This window comes from Zootoca vivipara, chromosome 11 (genome assembly GCF_963506605.1).
Source record: "Zootoca vivipara chromosome 11, rZooViv1.1, whole genome shotgun sequence".
NCBI lineage: Eukaryota > Metazoa > Chordata > Lepidosauria > Squamata > Lacertidae > Zootoca > Zootoca vivipara.
Window position 1 is genome coordinate 37,904,147 of NC_083286.1, and position 21,419 is coordinate 37,925,565.

At 43.3% G+C, this 21,419-nt stretch overlaps 1 protein-coding gene across 1 annotated transcript; it reads left to right on the plus strand.

The window, feature by feature from the left end:
* Positions 1-837: 837 nt before the first annotated feature.
* On the plus strand, positions 838-21,216 carry LOC118077032 (interleukin-31 receptor subunit alpha-like). Its single transcript, XM_060280252.1, has 13 exons — positions 838-983; positions 4,299-4,471; positions 7,070-7,209; positions 8,033-8,174; positions 8,297-8,379; positions 9,441-9,657; positions 10,046-10,178; positions 12,007-12,152; positions 13,303-13,455; positions 14,527-14,670; positions 16,341-16,437; positions 18,736-18,817; positions 20,057-21,216. The coding sequence occupies exons 1-13, from the start codon at positions 838-840 to the stop codon at positions 20,543-20,545; spliced, it is 2,145 nt and encodes a 714-aa protein (XP_060136235.1). The 3' UTR covers positions 20,546-21,216.
* The last annotated feature ends 203 nt before the right edge of the window (positions 21,217-21,419 follow it).

Below are 21,419 nucleotides of genomic sequence, written 5' to 3' on the forward strand. Positions count from 1 at the left end.
AATTCCTGTGAATTCACAGCCCACACATTCAAAAAGTGCTGAGGGGTAGCTTTGTTGATAGAGCATGAGACTCTTAATCTCAGGGTCTTGAGTTCATTCGGGGCTGGAGTCAGATGCAGGTCAGCAGTCAAGGAAGCAGATCTCCGTTGTTAGTGAAGTTACAAGGAAAACAAACATACAACTCGACCTGATGGTCTTAGCAACACTCCCCAGCAGGTCTTGCTTGCCCCTATGGAGCAGTTGCCAGAACTGAAGGTCCCGTCTTCCACACTTCTCCAAGGCTCCTCTTCTCCTGGATGTTTCCCAAGCAGTCTCAAACTGCGCCTACACACCTCAGACCTCTGTTCTGTTCTTCTCATTATTCTGTGAGTTCTTGAAGACCAAGGAGGAGGGGAGCTTGTCACAGCAGGAGAGGGAGAGTCCTTGGATTCTTGCATCAGTCTCTTGACACCCCCCCCCCACCTCGGAGTCTGACCTCCTCCCTGTCACAGGCTCTTCCTGCTGCCCCTTCAGCATCCGGTGCTTCATCCCAATCTCCTCCCTGTGGCCTCTCCTCAGTGTCCCACCACCAATCCCTTGGCTCTGAGACTTCCTCTCCTCTGGGATTTCCCTTGTGGGTTCCTCTGCTGGTGCCTCCTACCACTCCTCTTTATCCAGCCTGACAGGCTCAAGCCCACTAGATGACCCTCATGGTCCCTTCTATGAAATTAGATGCAGCAATAGCAGCTTATTTGCCAGGAGGTCAGGTGAGCGTCTCTGCCCCACCATGCTATTTGCTAGCGGTGATTCTTACAACTACTGGCCACAATCTTCCAAGATATACTTCTTCACCCACCAATGGATGTGGTTGCTTGCTTTCGTTTTTCAGATTGGCATGATTATCTGACATGCTACTACAGCGAAGAGAAATTGATCCTGAATTGTTCTTGGTTGCCCCTACCCCATGCAACGGATTCTCTTGTGTATACTGTGTTTTTAAAATGGTAAGTCAAGGGAGAGGGAATTGGGAAATCAACTGCAATGTGCACCAGAGGGGTTGTTGTTTTTTAGAAGAGTTTCAGAGAAAGGATTTTCTTCAAGATCTTAGCAGGTGAGGGGAAGGGTTTAAGGTCCCCTCTACCGTATGTCTCCTGCGGTTAGCATCTCCAGCTGATGCTATTATTATTTTTGAGAAAACCTGCATGTTAAATGCAGTGATGCATTTCGTATCACATGCAATTGGGGGCCTCACTCTCCTAGATGTATGTCTGCAGGAGTCTATGTTGTGGAGGACTGCCTGCTACCAGCATAGTGTACAAGATTTAGCAGTAAAGGGAGACCAAGATAAAATTGGAATTACAGGGGAAATTGTAGACAAAGGATACATTACCTTTTGTGATGGCCCCCTTAGTTACTGATTTCAGAAAGCAACAGGGTGGGGGCAGGATCTGGCTAAAATTAGAGCTAGCTTGGAAAGGTTTGTTTCACAAAGATTTCCCTACTTCCCTTCCCCAATAGCTATCCTGTTTCAAGCTAAGCCCTTGTAAAACTCATCCCAGTTGAGTATGAGAGGGGGCTATTCAACACCTAAGCAATGCACACGTTAGACCAGGCATCCCCAAACTTCAGCCCTCCAGATGTTTTGGACTACAATTCCCATCACCCCTGACCACTGGTCCTGTTAGCTAGGGATCATGGGGGTTGTAGGCCAAAACATCTGGAGGGCCGCAGTTTGGGGATGCCTGCGTTAGACCACTGGCAAAGAAACAGAAGCCAATCTTCTGTCCTGAAACCCCCGGCCTACCTGGCATCAAGTCCTGCTGGCATATATAATATGTCAAGTACAAAGTCCAACCGTCAGGAAACACAGTCCAGAGTCAAACCCGAAACACAGTCCTATAGGGATCCAGGAGCATCCAATGTGAGCCGCATCAACATGGCAGTTGAGCAGCCACAGCACCCCAGCTCAGGAATCACACACCTCCTCCCTGAGCTGACGAGCCCCACCTGGGATACCATATGGGCCTTTGCCTGCCTCAGTCTCCCAGAGCACCCCTCCCACTACTCCCCACGCCTCAGAGCCTGCCTTGTTCATGGAGATGGGGGCCTCTCCGGCTCTGGTGGGGGCTCCTGATCTTCTGGTCCCTGGACACTGAACCCCATCCCCTCTCCATCCTCTGTCAGCCTGTGTGTACTTTCCGCAACCCCAGCCTCTCCCTTCCCATCCCCTCAGTGGGTCCCAGTCGCAGCTGCCCCCCTCGTCAGGATCCTCTTCCTCCTCCCCTTTGTCCTGCCAGTTCATGATACTTCTCATATGCATAGAACATGTCCAAGTTAATTCACAAAGTTTCTGTAAGCACACAATGGTTATGTGAGGCCTGAAAGTATTTGTGTACCGAGGGCCAAGTGTTACAGCTGTGTTAATTACATGACAGGGGATTTTAACCTTTTAATTCTGGTGCCGATGGCAAGTGTTTCCGTCTCACCCCAGAATGAATAGCAGCATGAGGGAGGGGTGTTTTTTTATCTGGGGCTACATTACTCCTCCCCCCCCAAAAAAACAGTCCCTATTTGGCGAGGACAGCTATGATTTTCTTCTCTCTGGGAAGAAAGAATACTTGAAGCTAATTTTCATGGGATTTGCTTTTCTTTGTAGCTTCTAAAATCCCTCTGCAGAAGGCTTCCTTTTTAAAAAACCACCCAGAGTCCAGGCCATCTAGACTCTTGCCTTGAGTGGTGTGTCAGTCATTGCCCACAAATATCCACAGCAAGAACTTCCAACTCTTTGTCCATGGCTGCAACAGAGCAACAAATAAAGACAAAAGAAGAGTGTGTCAATAAGACACAACTACCTGTACTCCTTCTCGCCCTTTTCCAATCCTGAGGGATTGCACAGGGCTCAAGGTTGTAGGGATACTTGGAGGGACGTACAGGCGGATCTGGTAACCTCTTAATGACAGTGTCACTTTTATTAGAACAAACTGTTCCATCTGAACTGTAAATAACCTCAGTCCTTTTAAACTTTACCTCTTTTTTCTTTTTTGACAATGTGGATGATTCATTCAGAATGCTGGTTTGTGGTTGTGTTTAAGTGACGGGTGCAGTTGCTTCTTCAGAGACACAAGGGAAATTCTGCCTTTCAGCCCCTTTGCTCTGGCCTAGACTCTCTTGTTTCGGGTTTTTTGGTTTAGTTATTCCCCCCCTGTTGACTAGTGCCATCAAGTGGTGCCTGTGAATGTTTTTGTAACAATGTGAAGAAGTCGCCTTGTACTGCCAAAGTCTCTCTAGAAAGAGTAAATGCTGCATGGCTAACTGGCACGGGAATTTTCTTTTTAACTGGAACGTCCTCCCATCAGATGGCAAGGAAATAAACAACTATCTGACTTTTAGAAGACATCAGAAGGCAGCCCTGTTTAGGGAAGTTTTTAATGTTTGATGTTTTTTAATATTCTGTTGGGAGCTGCCCAGAGTGGCTGGGGAAACCCAGCCAGATGGGTGGGGTATATTATTATTATTATTATTATTATTGACATAATGTTTATTTAAAACAAACAAACAGATCCACTAAGTATGATCACTGGTTACTATCAATTATATATATATATATATATATATATATATATATATATATATATATAGTGAATCATAAACAGAATTAGGATTGGCTAAGCCAGGGGATTCATCAGAGGTGGAACCTGGACAGATCTGGTGACCTTAGTATTTTAGCAGCTTTTGGGTAGAAGCTGGAATGATCTGTGTCTCATGGTGGAACCTAAGGATCTGGGAGCTTTCAAAGAGCATTGTGGATATAAGCTGAGGTGCTAAACATGGTGACCATTAATTTCAATGCTGTGTGGTAGAGCATAAAACAAAGACTGTAGTAGAGCAGGGATCCTCTCCAGATCCTTTGGACTACAACTCCCATCATCCCTGACCGTTGGCCATGTTGGCAAGGTAGGACTGATGCAAGTTACATTCCAAGAACATCTGAAGGGTACCACATTGACTGCCCTTGATTAGCAGAGAAAATTCAAGGCCCTCTTTCTTGAAACTTGGATGAGGCTCCTTACCTTCAAATCATCCTCCCCCCCCCATTTACTGCAACAAATATTATTGTAGCATTTTGGTACTCCCAAGAGAAGGCAACTTTTAAAAGAAGAAGACTATTCAGCTGCCAAAAAATTCGTCTTTTGATTGCACACTTCATTTTGTTTCCTATCTCTCTGAATTTGCCACTTATAGATCATCTGCTGCATTAAAACATGGAACGTATCTATGATGCATATTGAGTTTGCTTTATGCTTTCCTTTCCCCTGAAGGAAATTGGAAACAAAGCAACACTGTGAAAAGGTGGAAACGACCCTGCCTCTTTTAACAAGAAGAAAGCATCATATTCGCATTCATGCAAACGTGACCGTGTGGGTATCGGGCCGCTATTCCCACGAGGGATGTATGACAACAAAGAAAATTTCATTCGTGCCCAGCAAAACAAGTACATTACATTTCTTCCGTAGTCTGAAGCTGCAGATTTTATTGTAAAATAGTTCTGGTTTTGTTATTGTATTTTTTTTCCCTAGGGCAGTGAACATGTTAGCCATACAGTTCTTTTTCACACTCACAGTTACAAGGCATAATTTTATGCAGGGCTGTCCTCCTACCCAGATACAATTTATGTGACGAGGCTTCATCACCACAAGGGGAACGCCTTTTTCTAGACCAGGCATGTCCAACAGGTAGATCATGATCTACCAGTAGATCACTGGATATCTGCAGTAGATCACTGGTAGATCATTGGCTCTCTCCAAAGAAGCTGACCAACTGTGGCTCCCCTAAAAAAAGCTCAACATTTTACCTCCTCCCTGAAAAAAACTCAACAACTTTGACCCAAACCCCCCAAATATGGACCTTCCTCCTTCCTAACAAAAGCTCAACAACTTTGACCTGAACCCCCCAAAAGGGGTAGATCATTGCCAGTTTTTAACTCTGTGAGTAGATAGCAGTCTCTTGGGAGTTGGCCACCCCTGGTTTAGACCATTGAAAGAACTGAGTATAGTTAGCATGGAGAAGAGAATATTAAGCGGGGGTGATATAATGAATAGCAGTCGTCATATAACTGAAGGGTATCTGGGTTTGTTCACATTAGTGCCTTGAAACGCAGCAGGATCCCACCCCCTAGCTATGTTTCAAACACTATTTGCCCAGTTGTTCACTTCAGAGATGGGGCTAGGATGTCTCCACCTGCCATGCATGACCTTTTGGGTCGGTCTCCCATTACTGCTTACTGTGCATCTAGTTTTCGGATTGGTTTGATAGGTAAATCACATCAAACAGCAGTATTTGACAATAAATTACAGGATCAATATGGGTTGCGGCAAAAACCTTTGCAGTGGAGCCCATTCGCTCATCTCAGGTATAGATTTTTAATTCTTTTTTAAAAAAAGAAACTACAGCTAAAATGCTTTTCCAAAGGTATTTTTAGTATCAGAATATTAATGAAATACCATTTAAAAAGAAAGGGCATTATGGCACTATAATACTACAACCAGGCAGAAAGCCTTCTCAGTGGTGGCACCCGCCCTATGGAATGCCCTCCCATCAGATGTCAAGGAAATAAACAACCATCTGACTTTTAGAAGACATCTGAAGGCAGCCCTGTTTAGGGAAGCTTTTAATGTTTGATATTTTATTGTGTTTTTGATACTTTGTTGGGAGCCGCCCAGAGTGGCTGGGGAAACCCAGCCAGATGGGTGGGTTATAAATAATAAATTTATTATTAATAATATTATTAATTATTGTTATTGTTGTTATTGTTATTATACTACAATGCTAATTTTAAGGCATCCCTATTATAGCATCCTATGGCATCTTGTACCCCTCTTCCCTGCAACCCAAATGGTGCCAAATGTATTGCTCTGCTTTCCTTTGGACCACATCAGCAAGGCCAAGGGGCAGCCCAGGTCCTCCAGACACACTGCCCAGGCTTGCACCCCAGAGAAATCACTTTGAGGCTGCTTATGCAGCAGTTTGACTTCACCCCTGGAAGTGCACTGCATTGTCTCTTGAGACAGATGGATGCCGCCAACAACAAAGTGTGATAAAATGGCGCCCACTGCTAAGGTTATAGTGAATGTGTGCTGAAACCCTGCCCTTTTAAAAAAGAAGGAAAAATGGAATAAAAACTCTGCATCTACTGAAATTATGTTCTTTTTCTGTTCTGAAAAGTGCCAGATTTTCTGTGGTCTTAAAAAAGGTGGAAGAACCCCAGGGAGAATACAGTCTGCTTATGATCAGATTATGGTGTTGTGTGGATGCCCCATTAAAAGTGAACAAAGCATGGCAATTCCACATTAAATGCAAAGTGTGGAAGCACTCAGGGACGCAGGTGGCGCTGTGGGTTAAACCACAGAGCCTAGCTGCCAAGTCCCCCGTTTTTCGCGGGAAACCCCTGTATTTAAACCCGTTTCCCACCGTTATCCCGAATAGAGAAACATCCCGTAAATCCCCCAGATTTCCTACCTGCCAGGGAGGCTCCTTCTGGACATGCGCAGAACCGATTTTGGGTGCCGCTCTGCCCATGTCTGGGCACTGAAAATCGGGCAGCGCCGGCACTGGAAGTTGCTTCTACGCATGTCCAGACTTCCGGTGCCACACCGCTACTGATCCCGGATTTTTCTTATCCGGAGTTGGAGGGTATGCCTAGGGCTTGCTGATCAGAAGGTCGGCGGTTTGAATCCCCGTGACGGGATGAGCTCCCGTTGCTCGGTCCCAGCTCCTGCAAAACTAGCAGTTCGAAAGCACATCAAAGTGCAAGTAGATAAATAGATACCGCTCTGGCAGGAAGGTAAACGGCGTTTCCACGTGCTGCTCTGGTTCGCCAGAAGCGGCTTTGTCATGCTGGCCACATGACTTGGAAGCTGTACACAGGCTCCCTCGGCAAATAACGCGAGATGAGCGCCGTAACCCCAGAGTCGGTCACGACTGGACCTAATGGTCAGGGGTCCCTTTACCTTTACAGTGGAAGCACTCTGTGACTAGGAGAAACTGCATGCAAATTATTTTCTATTTGGTTGTGGGTTTTTTTGCATTTTAGAGAAATGTCCTTCACCCTTCAGAATAAGAGCTTATCAGTTGTTCCACAAATTAATAATTATGTGGGACTCACCAAGAGATGTACTGCAGTATGAATTGCGATACAAGGAAGCAACGCAAGCAACCTCATCCTGGATATCAGTATGTAAATCAATAAGACCTGTATTAGAAAGCTTCTAATGGACTAATGTGGGCTGCCATATGTCTGGATTTTCCCAGACATTACCGGGATCTCAACAACTTTCGTGTTTTCTTTTTTAAAAGTGCAACAATTTTGGGGTCTTCCTTTAAAAAAAGCAACAACTTTCTGGGTGTCCTGGTTTTTACTTTTTGAAATATGGCAACCCTATTCTTGTGGGCATCTAGTTTGGCCTCTGTGAGAACAGAATACTGGACTAAATAGGCCTTTGGCCAGATCCTGCACAAATCTTCTTTTGTTCTTCACTTTCAGAAAAATCTTAGCACTGACTTCCCTCTGAGTTTCTGCTGCACTTTCAATGTTGCTGAATTCAAATGTTGTGGTGGCTTTCTCACTTTATCTTCCTTTTTCTGTTCCTACTGCTCATGTTTCAGTGGTTAAATTCAGGTGTTAAATTTATGATGCAGATTAAGCTGGCCTTTTGTACAAACTGTGTCAGTTGTTTTTTTTTTTTTTTGCTCAATTATTGCTTTTGTTGCTGGATTTGCAACTAATTATTACAGTGCCTTTGATATGCCTCCATCTGCCCAAGGATTACCGGTAATCGAAGGGTTTGGGATACTCCTCTCTAATGAAGGAATTTAAAAAGAGCTTGAAAAGCATGTGTAGAGTTATTCAGCCTGGATTTCATAACCCCAGACATCTCCTTCCTATCCCATGCGCACTGCCCTGCTAAACACTGATTGCCATTTTAATTAAGGCACCCGGCCTTTGGGATGGACTCCAGCAGATAATCTGAGAGTTATTAATTGTACTTATTTGCAGGTTCCTATAGAGAATGGGACCTTTAATGCAACCATCTTCAACGTAGATATATCATCATCATACATTGCTTGCCTCAGATGTAAACCCCCTGGTAAAAGTTGTTCTGTTTGTGCTTGGAGTGAAGACATTGTGATCCCACATAGTAAGTGCCATGCATATTAATTTAATCATGGGTGTATTTCGGTTGTCTGGCTTTGTTTAAGAATGAAATTCTGAATGTAAATATGCTTCTGGGTTTAAATTTCCCATGTTGTTATTTACCAGAGCTTACTGAAAAGCCGGCCATTGTGGAAAATGCAACTGAAAAGATAGCACAAGGAAAAATAAGTATCTTTCTTAAATGGAAGGTAATGTATTATATATTTTTATCCTTCTCTTCTTCCTTGAAAGCCCCATTCACTTATATCCTTACAGCCATCCTATCAGCTAGAATAGACAGGGGTGTTGAGTAGCCCAGAGTCAGCCTGTGAACATAACTGCTCAGCAGAGATTTTAACTCCACTTTCAAAATACTGTCCACTATATCATAGTGTGTCTAATTTGGTCATATTTGAAAAGTATGTTAAATTTGTGAAACCAATGTAACTAATAAACAGCTACCGGTACTCTGTATTGTGGCTACATAAATGACAAAGAGCCAGGTCAGATGGAATGATCCAGTCCAACAAATCACCATGTGCCTTGTCTCAGTACTTTCTGGTTTATTTAACTAGTGTTTCCTGTAATGTCTGGATTAGAAATTAGTTTGAGCAGCGCCAAGTAAGATTGGTCAAACCACAGTTTCCTAGTTCGGATATCTGGGCAAATGGTTTAACAGACCAGAGTGTATTGAGTTAAGGCTTGAGAGAAGGAAATGAATGAGTTCAGAGGACTGCAAAGGCACACTGTTGCTTGGTTGATCAACAAGCATTACATCTGAACCAAGTCATAGTACAGGGGGTCCCCAAACTAAGGTCCGGGGCCGGGTGCGGCCCAATCGCCTTCTAAATCCGGCCCGCAGTCCGAGAATCAGCATGTTTTTACATGAGTAGAAGGTGTCCTTTTATTTAAAATGCATCTCTGGGTTATTTGTGGGGCATAGGAATTCGTTCATTATTTTTTCCCCAAAATATCGTCTGGCCCCCCACAAGGTCTGAGGGACAGTGGACCGGCCCCCTGCTGAAAAAGTTTGCTGACCCCTGCCATAGTAAGAGTCAGTAATAATGAAGGCTGTTATGTGATATTTACAAAACAGACAAGAAAATATATACAGAGATAATTGATATTGGAATTATATCTATCATCAAAAAATTATGCTTTTCTAATTTAGTTTGGTATGCATTGCAGCTTTCACTGTGCTTGCAATATTTCATGTCATTTTATTTCTGGTGCATAATAACTGTCTAATGTTCATGTTTGCTTATATTAGACAACACAAAGCAGGCATACCATTGGTTACAATATAAGCGTCGAAAGAATACCCCGCTATTGCCGCCACATACTGACATACCTCAACATAACAGAGAACTGGGTGCATCTGAATCTCTCCATGGCTTATTACAGAATCAAAATTTCTGCCTACAACGAAGCAGGAGAATCCCCTCCACTAACATACCTGGTTCCAGATTTCACTGCAAAACCTATGGGTAGAGTATTTTTCTGTCAAGAAGAATGCATAAAGAAAATATGGTGAAGAATCGAACTTCCCTTTTTTGAGTTTTGAAGCAGCATAAGTGGATTTCCATCAATGTGTTTGCTTGTTACACTATTTCTATCCGACTTTTGTATCTGTCTGAACTCACTGGTGACACAATGCAGGGCTGGTTTCAGTGAGCTTAAGCCCATTTGAAGCAGCAGCTTGAGGGCACTTAATTGTGCCAATTGTGGACATCATGTGATGTTGAAACCGTAAGATGAAATAGTGTTTACATGCCAGTGGACTCCCAAGTACATGTGTCGGGATGCCCGTCCAAGAGGGGGTTGGGTTTTCTTAACGCTCTCAGTTATTTTTCATAGTTCCCTTTCCCATTGCAGATTTACCTGGCCAGTTCAACCTATCAAATCAGCAAAATTATTCTGTTATCACCTGGGATCTAAAACACAGTTCAGATTGCATTGTCATCGACTGGGGCACTGGATTAGAAGACATGAAGATTCATGTTTCTACGTGGAAAAATGAGATACGACTAGGTATTATATCAATTTCTATAAAACTGACAAGCAGATGCATTTTCCTTGTTTGTTTCTAGACACTTAAAATAATCAGACATAAATAATCTGTTAACTACTTCACTTGGGTTCTGATCATGTTGAACAGTTCATAAAACAGGATAACAACGTAGGAGGGGCGATTCTGGATCAGACCAAAGACCTATTTTGTTCTCACAGGTGGCTATGGGACAGACATGAGCAGAATAGCATTCTCTGACTTATATTCCCCAGCATCTTATATTAAGAGGCACTGTACGTCTGACACTTACATAGACATAATAACTTTGCCAACCTTATCCTCTGTTTCATGGTAGCAAATTCCATAGTTTAATTGTGTGTTTTGTAAAAGACTTTTCATCTCACCTGAATGCTCAACCATACAGCTTCATTGGAAAACCCCAGATTCTAGCATTAGGAGAGACAAGTTTCTCCTTATCCACTTCCTCCATATTCTCAGTGAGTGTCTGCATTTGCACTAGCAGTGCCCTGTGCTGTACAGTGCAGTGTGATTAAGCCCATTGAAAGCAAGCATCATTTATGGCCTTGGAAATCTGCTTTGACGTGTGGATCTCCTTTCCTGGGCTATTTATAATTTGATCGGCGGATCTTATTTTCAAAATTGCTAGCTATCTTTTAACCAAGAAGACCAGGGCATTATAATACAACCAGAAACACAAACACTGTCAGAGTCATCTGTCAAGCAAGCCCAAACAGACTTTGCAGGATTTCAGATTTCAGGCAGGGGGAGGGGGGTGTTTCGAAAATGTTGTAGGTGTAGAAACAAGTTTTCAAACAGAACTGGACAATAGAAAGCAAGTGCAATTGCTGTGCATCTTCTGCTTGCACTGAAATCCTGCATAATATTGAATGAACTATGCAATGCCAAAGCCAAAGGCACAAACCCCAATGAATCCAATGGATATCCAGTGACTATTGACTTTTGTTTTCTTTCTTGCTCTGTCCTGCTTTCCCTTTTCATCATCCCAGCCACTAACAACGAATTCCAGTTTCAGAAAAAGTACCATCAATAGTGGAAGGATGAAAAACAACAGATATATCAAAAAACCCACACTGTGCCTGCTCATTAGCAAGCCATGGAGAAAAGATATATACATTTCAGACACAGCAGAACAACAATATACATAGATGAGAAGATTCCCTTTGCCCACAGCCACCTAGTGCCATGAAGTGTACAGTACTTACTGTCCTGTCACAGGCTAGATAGCTTTTCCTCATCTTCCTGAAAATGTGTCCTTGCAAAGCCCAATAATAATTCCTTAGCTTGTTATATGAAGACCATCTGATTTATGTGCAAAGAACCTCTAATTCAGGGACGTTTCGCAACCTTCTCTTTCTGCATATTGATAGGGATCGCACAGGTGATTCTAGCAAACAGATCAATCGGGATTAGCCGTAATGTACCTTGGAAGGCATCTGATCTGAGGTTGCCATCAATTATTCATCCCCTGTTTTCCTTGACCTTCTTTTATTACATGTTCATCCCCTTCAGGTTGCTTTTTTTAAAGCTTCCGGAACAAGAAAAATCCATACTTGAACCATCAGGAGTAAAGTCATTTTCATTTCCCCACAGCATCTCAACCTTGTAGATGTAGCAATCTTAGCATATTTTGAAAAGCAAGGCGATCTGCTATATAATGCCATCTGATTTAAACAACTGAACACTTGCATTATCTAAAGGTGAATGGGAATGCACGTATTTCCAACAACTTGGTCTTCAGGTGTTATGTGTGGCAGAATTATGTTACGAATTGTACATTTGCAAGTGGCAATGTCTGTGTCTACCATCTAGATGGCCTCCAACCATATAAGTTATATAAAGTAACATTTCATGCATTTGACTGCCAGTGTGAGGATTTCATGGAGCGTGAATGGACGCTGGCCAGGACTTACTTCTATGCAGTGGAAGGAGGTATATCTTCGTATTTTTCTACTATAATTTCTTCTTGTTTCTATTCCAACTTTTAAGAAGTACTCATAAGGGCTCTACTGCAATGAGTGGACACTAACCTAAGGCAGGGGTAACCAACATGTTGCCCTCCAGATGTTGTGGACTACAACTCCCATCAACCATGACCATTGGCCATGTTGGCTGGGTCTTGTGGGAACTGTAGTCCAAAACACCTGGAGGGAGCCATGTTAACTACCCCATGTAAGTGTATACTCCACACTATAATGGACTTGTTTGGGGCATTTGATGAAGTTAGTTCCCCAATTTAATCATTATTTAATAATTCAATTATTATTTAATTATTTTATTTATAACACACACACCTCACACCTCAACGTTTCCATAAAACATTATTCTGCTCAATTCTTTTTCAAACATCCTGATATTCCTTCGGTTCTGCTGCATCAGAACTCTGGGAGGAATTTTGGAATGTTGGAAATAGGAGTTGCATAGGCTTTCTCACTGTGAATAAGTGTGGACATCATAATAAATCATGGTTTATTGTTACCACCACAGACTCATGCATGCTCTCCCCTGGAATGGGTAAGAGGAAAGTGGAAAGCCTGCTTCCAGCTTTGACTAACTAACTGCAGTTTAGTGTTACATTTGAACCAAACTTGATGACACGCAGGTCTGTTTCTCCATAACATCTAAGTTAGGAGAGGCTGTGTGCATGATCTGGACATAGTGGTGGACTGCATGCTGGCCAGTAAACTGAGCTTGAACCCTGGGGAAATGCAGGCACTGTGAGTGGGTGGCTCCCGTGTCTAGATGGGCCAGTCAGCTGTTCTGAATGGGGTTGCGCTCCCTCTGAAAGAGCATGTTCATAGTTTGGGGATGCCCCTAGAGACATCTTCAACACTCGAGGCCCAGGTAACCTCAGTGGCTAGGAGTGCCTTTTACTACCCACAGTTGGGATACCAACTATGGCCATTCTTGCACAGGGGTAGTCTGACCACTGCAATTCATGCATTTGGGGCAGACCAAAGCCTTGGTGACCACCAGTCAGTGGGAAAGTCCAAGAGGGCAGCAAATGCATAAAACTAGCTGAGGAAAGTTAGTTTAGGAGGGGGGGGGAAACCCTCAACTAATTTGGAGACTCTCTTTTAAGTTCCCAAAATAGGTCCAGCTAATGTAACCGTTCCAGTTGTGACGAAGCAGTCAGCTGTTGTGAAATGGGCTGCCATACCTATAGAAGAGTGCTTAGGATTCCTTCTGGGTTACAGAATTCGCTACACAGAAATCTTGAAAAACCTCTCTGTGGGTAGGTCACCTTGTTGACTGGATGTTATCGTTGAAAGATTCATCATTTAGTTCACACCCAAAGGCAGCATTTTGTTTCTAAATTGAAAAACTATGGAGGAAATTGCACATTTCTTTCCATCGTTTCAGCTGTTGAGAGCCTATGGCAGAAGGCTTTTCTCCCAAGCCTGACTATAGGTTGGCAGAGAAGGGTGGGTTGGTAAAAACAGAGAAGGGGCAGGCAGGAAGCCAGACAGGTGGTGCTACATCCCACCTTTAAAAGCCATTCAACAACACCCTTGCAGCTGCCTAAGTAAGTTTCTGTTTGGCAGTTCACACACTTGAGTTCCTTTGCAGGGGTAGGGAATCTGTGGCATTGCTGGACTACAGCTCCCATCTCTGGGCATGCTGGTTGTGACTGATGGGTTGTAGTCCAATAATATCTGAAGGATGGCAACTTTCCCATCACTGGATTAGAGTACAGTAAAAAAAATGCCAAAACTGATACTGTATACTGGTAATTCCAGTCACCAAAGCTCTATCAACAACAACACATTTATCATGGCACCTTGGGCTGCTCAAAGCATTTCCTCTATTTCTTCAAAGAAAGGTCACAACAATCCTGTAAAGCAGATCATGTACTCTCATTTCCATATTGCAGATGCAGAGTTGAGGCTGAGAGAGAGAGAGAGTGGCTTTCCTAAGGTTGCCTGCTGAGTTCATGGCAGGGACAAGATCCATACTGAGAATGTTCTTTCTCCAATAGTCAGAACAACTAACTAGTACAGAAAGTGTTTAATTGCAGAAGCCTGGTGGGAAAGAAGCGCTTTCAGCAAACGTATAAAGGTCAACCTAGAAGGTGCCTGCTGAATTTCTTTTGGAAGAGCATTCAACAGGGCTTGGCCCATGATGCTAAAGGCTCAGCTCATGTCTATCTCAAATGAGCCTCACCAATTCACGAGAAAAACCAGTGATGCTCCTAAAGATAATCTCAGTGCCTGAACTGGGATATATTCTGTATATATCTATACAGAGGTATTGAAATCTTATATTGGACTCATAGCATTTTGATTTCTCCCCTCTTGTGTTGCAGCTGTTACTGTCAGCCCTTCAACTCAGCAGTACCTCATGACAGGACTTATGGCAAAAACTCTTTATAGAGTGCAGACCTCAGGACTCACCAGTAAGGGAGAAGGAGCTCAAAGCCAGCCACAAATTTTTACTACCCTGAAATATGGTATTGTGAAGGTTTTAAGAATTTATTTATTTATTATTTTTCAATATAAATATTGCCGGGATGGATAACAGTGTCAAACAATTAAAGTAGTAGATGGCATCTAATCCCACTTCCTCTTATGAATACTGGGGCACCCCATTTTTGCTGAGCACTAAAGCTCTCTGCCCCATTCCCAAAGCAACTCCCAAGGACTGAGATTACCTCCGTAGCAGATCAGGATGTGGCACAGAGGACTGGTGGGGGTGGGGGTATCAGCAGAACAACTAAGTGTCCCCATATAACATAGGCAGAAATGCCACTCACCTCAGCCTAGATGACCGTTGGAGTAGTCAGTCCTTCCATTTCTACCTGAATTATTTGTGTGGGGAAGTACTGCATTTATTTAGTATATACCAGGGGTAGGCAGGCAACCTAAGGCCCGTGGGCCGGATGTGGCCCAATCATCTTCTCAATCTGGCCCACGGACGGTCCGGGAATCAGCGTGGTTTTACATTAGTAGAATGTGTCCTTTTATTTAAAATACATAAAAGGTAGGTTATTTGTGGGGCATAGGATTTCGTTCATTTCCCCCCCAAAAAATATAGTCTGGCCCACCACATGGTCTGAGGGATGGTGGACCAGCCCACGGCTGAAAAAGGTTGCTGACCCCTGGTAAAGGTAAAGATAAAGGGGCCCCTGACCACCAGGTCCAGTCGTGTCCGACGGGTTGCGGTGCTCATCTCGCTCTATAGGCCGAGGGAGCCGGCGTTTGTCTGCAGACAGCTTCCGGGTCATGTGGCCAGCATGACAAAGCTGCTTCTGGCGAACCAGAGCAGCACACGGAAACGCCGTTTACCTTCCCGCCGGAGCGGTCCCTATTTATCTACTTGCACTTTATGTGCTTTCGAACTGCTAGGTGGGCAGGAGCTGGGACCGAGCAACGGGAGCTCACCCCGTTGCAGGGATTCGAACCGCCGACCTTCTGATCAGCAAGCCCTAGACTCTGTGGTTTAACCCACAGCGCCACCTGAGTCCCTTACGCTGACCCCTGGTATATACCCTCAATTTTAGCCTGGAAATAACAGCTGCACCCATTTAACTTATAGCCACAGCAGCCACAAACAAGAGTCAGGCAGGTGTGGTCATAATAAGCGTAAGCCCCCATTCAGCACAAATGGATCCCTTGGAAAGTATTTCTTCTTCATTTTTAATTTACTAGGACACAATATGAGATGGAAAGGAATAGGCATTTATGCTGACGGAGGGAAGTTGACCCTGAAAAGCTTTCTAGCTAAGGGACATATTTATAATCTCCTTGGTTTCCACTGTTCAGGCTGAGAGTTCCGTTACTTCTGTACCCAAAAATAGCATCGCACGCAAGAGAGAGCGATCAGCAAGCCTGGGGGAATCCAAAGGGAGAGACCCCCCCCAAAACAGCCCAGTAAAAAGTGGGTGTGCTCAGAGGCCAAAGGATGCTGGCTGGCTGTTGGTGGGGAGGGGAATAGAGTGGGGCAGTTAGAAGACTGAACAGAAGCAAAATTTAGCTTGACATCTCTCTAGAGGCCTCCTTGAAAATTGTAAAGGAGGTTCCAATAGCCCTCTGTGCAAATGGTTCAGTTGCCAAATGATATTTGTTAAGCTGTTTTCCAATACGTAATCTAAATGAGTGTTCTGAACATTCCAATCATCAGATCCTGGGGAGTTTGAAGAAAGTGTGGCTGGCCTCTGTCTTGGCCTCATGGTGACCATGACTGCCACTGCCATGCTTTGTTTCCTGATACTTAAAAGGTAAGAGAGTTTCCTTGCCTTGCATATTTTCATCCAGCCTATATTACTTATTAAGCACAAGTAGGCAACAAGGTTAGAGCCAATATTGTCTGGTGCTTAGAGACTTGCACTGGGTCTTCCAGGGAATCATCTACTAAACCTCTGTCAGTTCACTCTTATTATGTTTCCCTTCTATGAAACTTCCCCCGAGATCTATGGGTATAAGGCAATACACACACACACACACACACACACACACACACACACACACACACACACACTGTGTGTGTGTATATATAACTGGGCATGTGGGTTACTGTCCACTTTTCTCCGAAACCGCTTCACCGATTCCGTTCAAATTTGAACACGAATGTCCAAATGCCCTTATAAAGTTTTCAAAGACAGATGCCAGGTGAAACCCAAAAAACCCGTTCCAGAATGCACCACTCAGCCAAAAGTGCATTCTGGGAAAAGAACCAGGTTGCAAACCAGCCTCCTCTAGTGGCAGTAAAACTGGTACTACACCTATAGAACCTTCCCTCTCAACAGCACCTCAGCTGCCATTTACATACTAGGCCGAAGCCTTTACAGACTAGGCCGAATGGAGGTACTGACTCGCCTGGGTGGGGTAGGGGGAGGAGGGGATGGGATGGGATAGGTCAGGACACGGTGGGACCAGTCACAGGGATGAGCCGGGGGTGGGGGAAGAGGGGGCATGATACGTCATGGGATGGGACAGGCTGGGGGGAATCACAGGGAAAACCTGGGGTGTGGGGAGGAGGGGGCGGGATACGTCATGGGTGGTGACAGGGTGGTGACAGTCGCCACAGCAACGTGTGGCAGGGCCAACTAGTTTAATAAATAAAAAACAAAAACAGAACACCGACCAAAAAGTAACAGTGACCTACAATACAGGATTGTTTTTGAGAAATATAAAGGCTTTAAAGCACTTGGCATTAGCAAATTATAAACTGCCTATTCCTTAAGGCCATGAAATGTGCAAGTTTATCCGTGAAAATCACCATACTGTGACAGAAAGGAGTAAATTATTTGCTGAGAACAACCTTTGGTCTGGAGATTCAGGTCTGAAAGAGCAAATTGGCTGATGCGTTTAAAATATTTTAAAAATAGTTTACTGAAAGCTTTTTCTTTTTTCTTTAAAGAACATTTAAATAACATTTAGAATAAATACATGCCCAAGGGATGGACTTATTAACTGAGTGTAGCTTTAATCTGTTTTACTATTTTAACTATTGCATGTTTTGAAGTATGGTTGTCTTTCCCCTGCCTCAATTTATGAAATACGGTAAATAAATAAAATAATAGTTCCCAGGATCTTTGCACTCTGTGGCTGGAACATTGGAAACCAGAAGTAGTTAGTGAACAATAGAGAAGATAACCACCTGCATTTTTTAAAATGTGTGTAACTCTGTAAAGAAAAGAGCTATATAAAGAGAACTGAACATTTAGAGTGCAGTCTTGGAGAGCATTATAGGAAACAGCAGGTCCAGCTCTTGGGTAGGGGTGGTCCATTCTCCTCATTGCCCTTTACCATTCCATGGCTGGTCAGGGGAGGATTTGATTTTGCTGAACCCAAAGCCCCCTTCTTCCCTAGACACCATACTCTCTCCCTTTATTTTTAAAAAACCTTTTAGATGGAAAGAACAGAGAGGGATAGGAAGCTAAAAAGCCACCAGAGCTTAGGAAGGAGCAATAACCCCGTCATGGATCCTCTCCCTCATCTCATAGGATTTTTCTGCCTGTCAAGGAGAATATTCTTTTGTTCTGAGTGATTATTTGGGAATTACTCTTTAAAACTCTACATTTCATGACAGTCAGAAGAAATTCTGTGTTTTCTCCTTCAAGCTTAAGAATTGTGTTTTCCTGTTCCTTTTCCAAATCCATCCCACCGCATAAATGGTTACTAAAAGTAGTTAAAACTACCCTTGGCACTTGGTCTTTCAACTGTTCAGGGCACCAGACAAAAATCTTGGTACAAATGTTGCAAAAAGGCTGTTGCTGACCCCATTTCTGCCAACAACTCGGTCCCCTTTCTTTCAAACATTTCTAAACTGCCTTTCATCAAAAAATTCCAGAGTGGTTTACAGTTCATAAATACCAACACAATGAAAACAATTAATTAAACTTTAACACGGCAAAAACAGTAGCCAAGCAACAGGGTGTATTGATGACCAGCAAAGACGTGGGTAAACGTTAAGTATCTAACCAATATAGACATCAGAACGGAGCTTGTGCAACTTTTAAGATGTTAATAAATAACTATGCTCTTACAAGCTTAAACAAAATTTGTCCTTGCAGATCAAGAAAGCTATGTTGGCCAGCTGTACCAAATCCAAAATATAGCACTGCTCTGCTGAATATGGAGAGAACCACACCAGTGGTATGCAAATACTGTTTTAAAGCGTTACATTACCATTTATTACTACCTACTTATGTTTCTATAAGGTAAAAAGGTAAAAAAGAGAAAGAGGTTGCTATTAAAACCAGTCTTATAATGCAATCAAACATCAGACAAGTGTGACATCATCAGGGCCCATCTGCTTTTAGAGATAGCATGTCTCTAAACACTAGTTCAGGGACCCCCAAACTGCGGCCCTCCAGCTGTTTTGGCCTACAACTCCCATGATCCCTAGCTAACAGGACCAGTGGTCAGGGATGATGGGAATTGTAGTCCAAAACATCTGGAGGGCCGAAGTTTGGGGATGCCTGCACTAGTTGCTAGGGATCTCTGCCCACTGAATTGGCTTCCTTTAGGGACCTGGTTGGGCAGAATGCTTGACTAGATTGGCCTTTTATCCAGCAGGGCTTTTATTGTGTTTTTATTTCTGGGTCATAAATGTGATTTCCCCATGCAGTCACCTACAGGAGTACACACAGCATCCTCTGGGGTCATTTTTACATAAGGGTTGATAAGCCAGAAGGGCAGGCTATATTACCCAGGCATCATTGCCCAAAGCAATTATAGCTGAACTATTCATTTGCAGCTTTTTATCTGCTTAGTTTATTTAATTGGTATATTAAAGAAAAATGGTATGTGTTGCCTATTGCACTTTGACATCCGATTTATGCAAACACTGCAAGTTAAAATGGTTCTAGCCAGCTCCCTGGCAGGGAGCTTAATGTACATCTGCACAAGGCCTTTCTAGGACAACAAGAAAGGGCAGGGGAAGCCTAGGCTGCATTGAAGGGGACAATGGAAGATTAATTCAGTTTGCTTAATATAGGGAGTGAATGAGCTCACCTAGTCCCTACTGGAAAATTCTGTTATGTATGGATGAATGGTATAACCCAGGGGTCAGCAAACTTTTTCAGCAGGGGGCCTGTCCACTGTCCCTCAGAACTTGTGGGGGGCCGGACTATATTTTGAAGGGGGGAAATGAACGAAGTCCTTTGCCCCACAAATAACCCAGAGATGCATTTTAAATAAAAGGACACATTCTACTCATGTAGAAACATTCTGATTCCCAGACTGTCTGAGGGCCGGATTTAGAAGGCAATTGGGCCAGATCTGGCCCCCGTGCCTTAAGTTTGCACTTTTCAGTTGGGGTCATAGTAAGGAACCAAACAAAACCGTAACAAGACTATGCATTGTCTTATGTTTCAACTGTTTTATTTGCAGGTTCTTCTGGGACCCAGTTTACAGACTCCGTCACAAGCATATAATGAAGCCAATGAGCTTTATGTGGTAAATGATGATTCAGAGACACTGTTAAGACAAGGATCCCTTTTTCCAGGTGCAGCTACAATGGTTTCCACAGACCATTCTGAAGCAGTTGCAAGGCAAATACTGGACACTGCTCTGAATCCTTTGAAAATCCATGACCAAGTCAGCAGCGGCGAGAAGGGGAAACTTGGCATTCACACTGATTATATTGGTGTGGCTGTCAGTCAAAGAGCAATGCAGAAGCTCTCGACACATCTCCCCAAAGGAGCAGCCCATCTAGAGAGGAAGTTGATCAACAATTCAAGAAGACAACCAGCAGCATACACCGCTCAAAATCCTTTGATGCCGAGCCAGGGGGTGCTTAGTCCAGCAACTTTGTCCTTAGAAATGTCAAAATTTGAGCAAAATCATCATGAATCACTTGTAGGGATGAACAGCAATTAAAAGACGGATGCTGGCAGTAGGGCATGTCATTTTAGGGGTGAAACTTAATTTTTGCAAGTATATTCAGTGAAGGGTCTAAAAATATGTTATTGGCATGAGGAGTTAAAATCTGCTGTTAGTTTTGTGATTGGACATTTAGGTAAAGACTACAAAGTTTGCAATTTTGATTTTTATGCAATTTTGCACAATGTTTCACACACATAAAAATAAGACAAGTTTAAAATGATTGTAAATTCAACCAAAATGTACAATGTCAATATTTTAATGTGGTTACTTAGCAAGCAAAACTAAATTGTTATCAGTTTAACCAAAATATATTTTGAATTCCCAAGTCATGTTGCAACTTTTTGAGTCTCTGAGGTGTACTTGCCTGGAGGCAGAGTCAGCATCCAATGTCAGGTCCAGTCCTAGGGTTGGGTGAACAGCAATCTGTGTGGCCTGGCGGTCCAGGGTATCTGATGATCATGAGCTCAAGGGCCAAGACAAGCAGGAGGCAGCAAGGAACTACAAGCGTTGTTACAAACTGCTGCTGGAAGCTGTGCTTAAGAAGGCTGAAGCCAGCTGGTTCTCATCAGTGCCATCTCCTGTGTTTCCTTGAAGGCTAATCAGCTGCAGGTGGAGTCACTCCACCTTCTTCCCCTTCAGGCTGCTGTTCAGCAGGCAAAGCTGACTCCTGGGCTCCTCATGGTGGTAATTTACATGCATGTACATTTGCACATACATTATAATGTGTTCTGTCTTGTGCAATCTGTCTGTACACTCACATCTTTATTTGAATGTGGGCAGAAGCAGTGACTGTAAGGATTTGATTAATAAATAGGTAAATAAGCAGGTTATGCAAGTAATTTATGTACTGAATATTCATAATATTCAT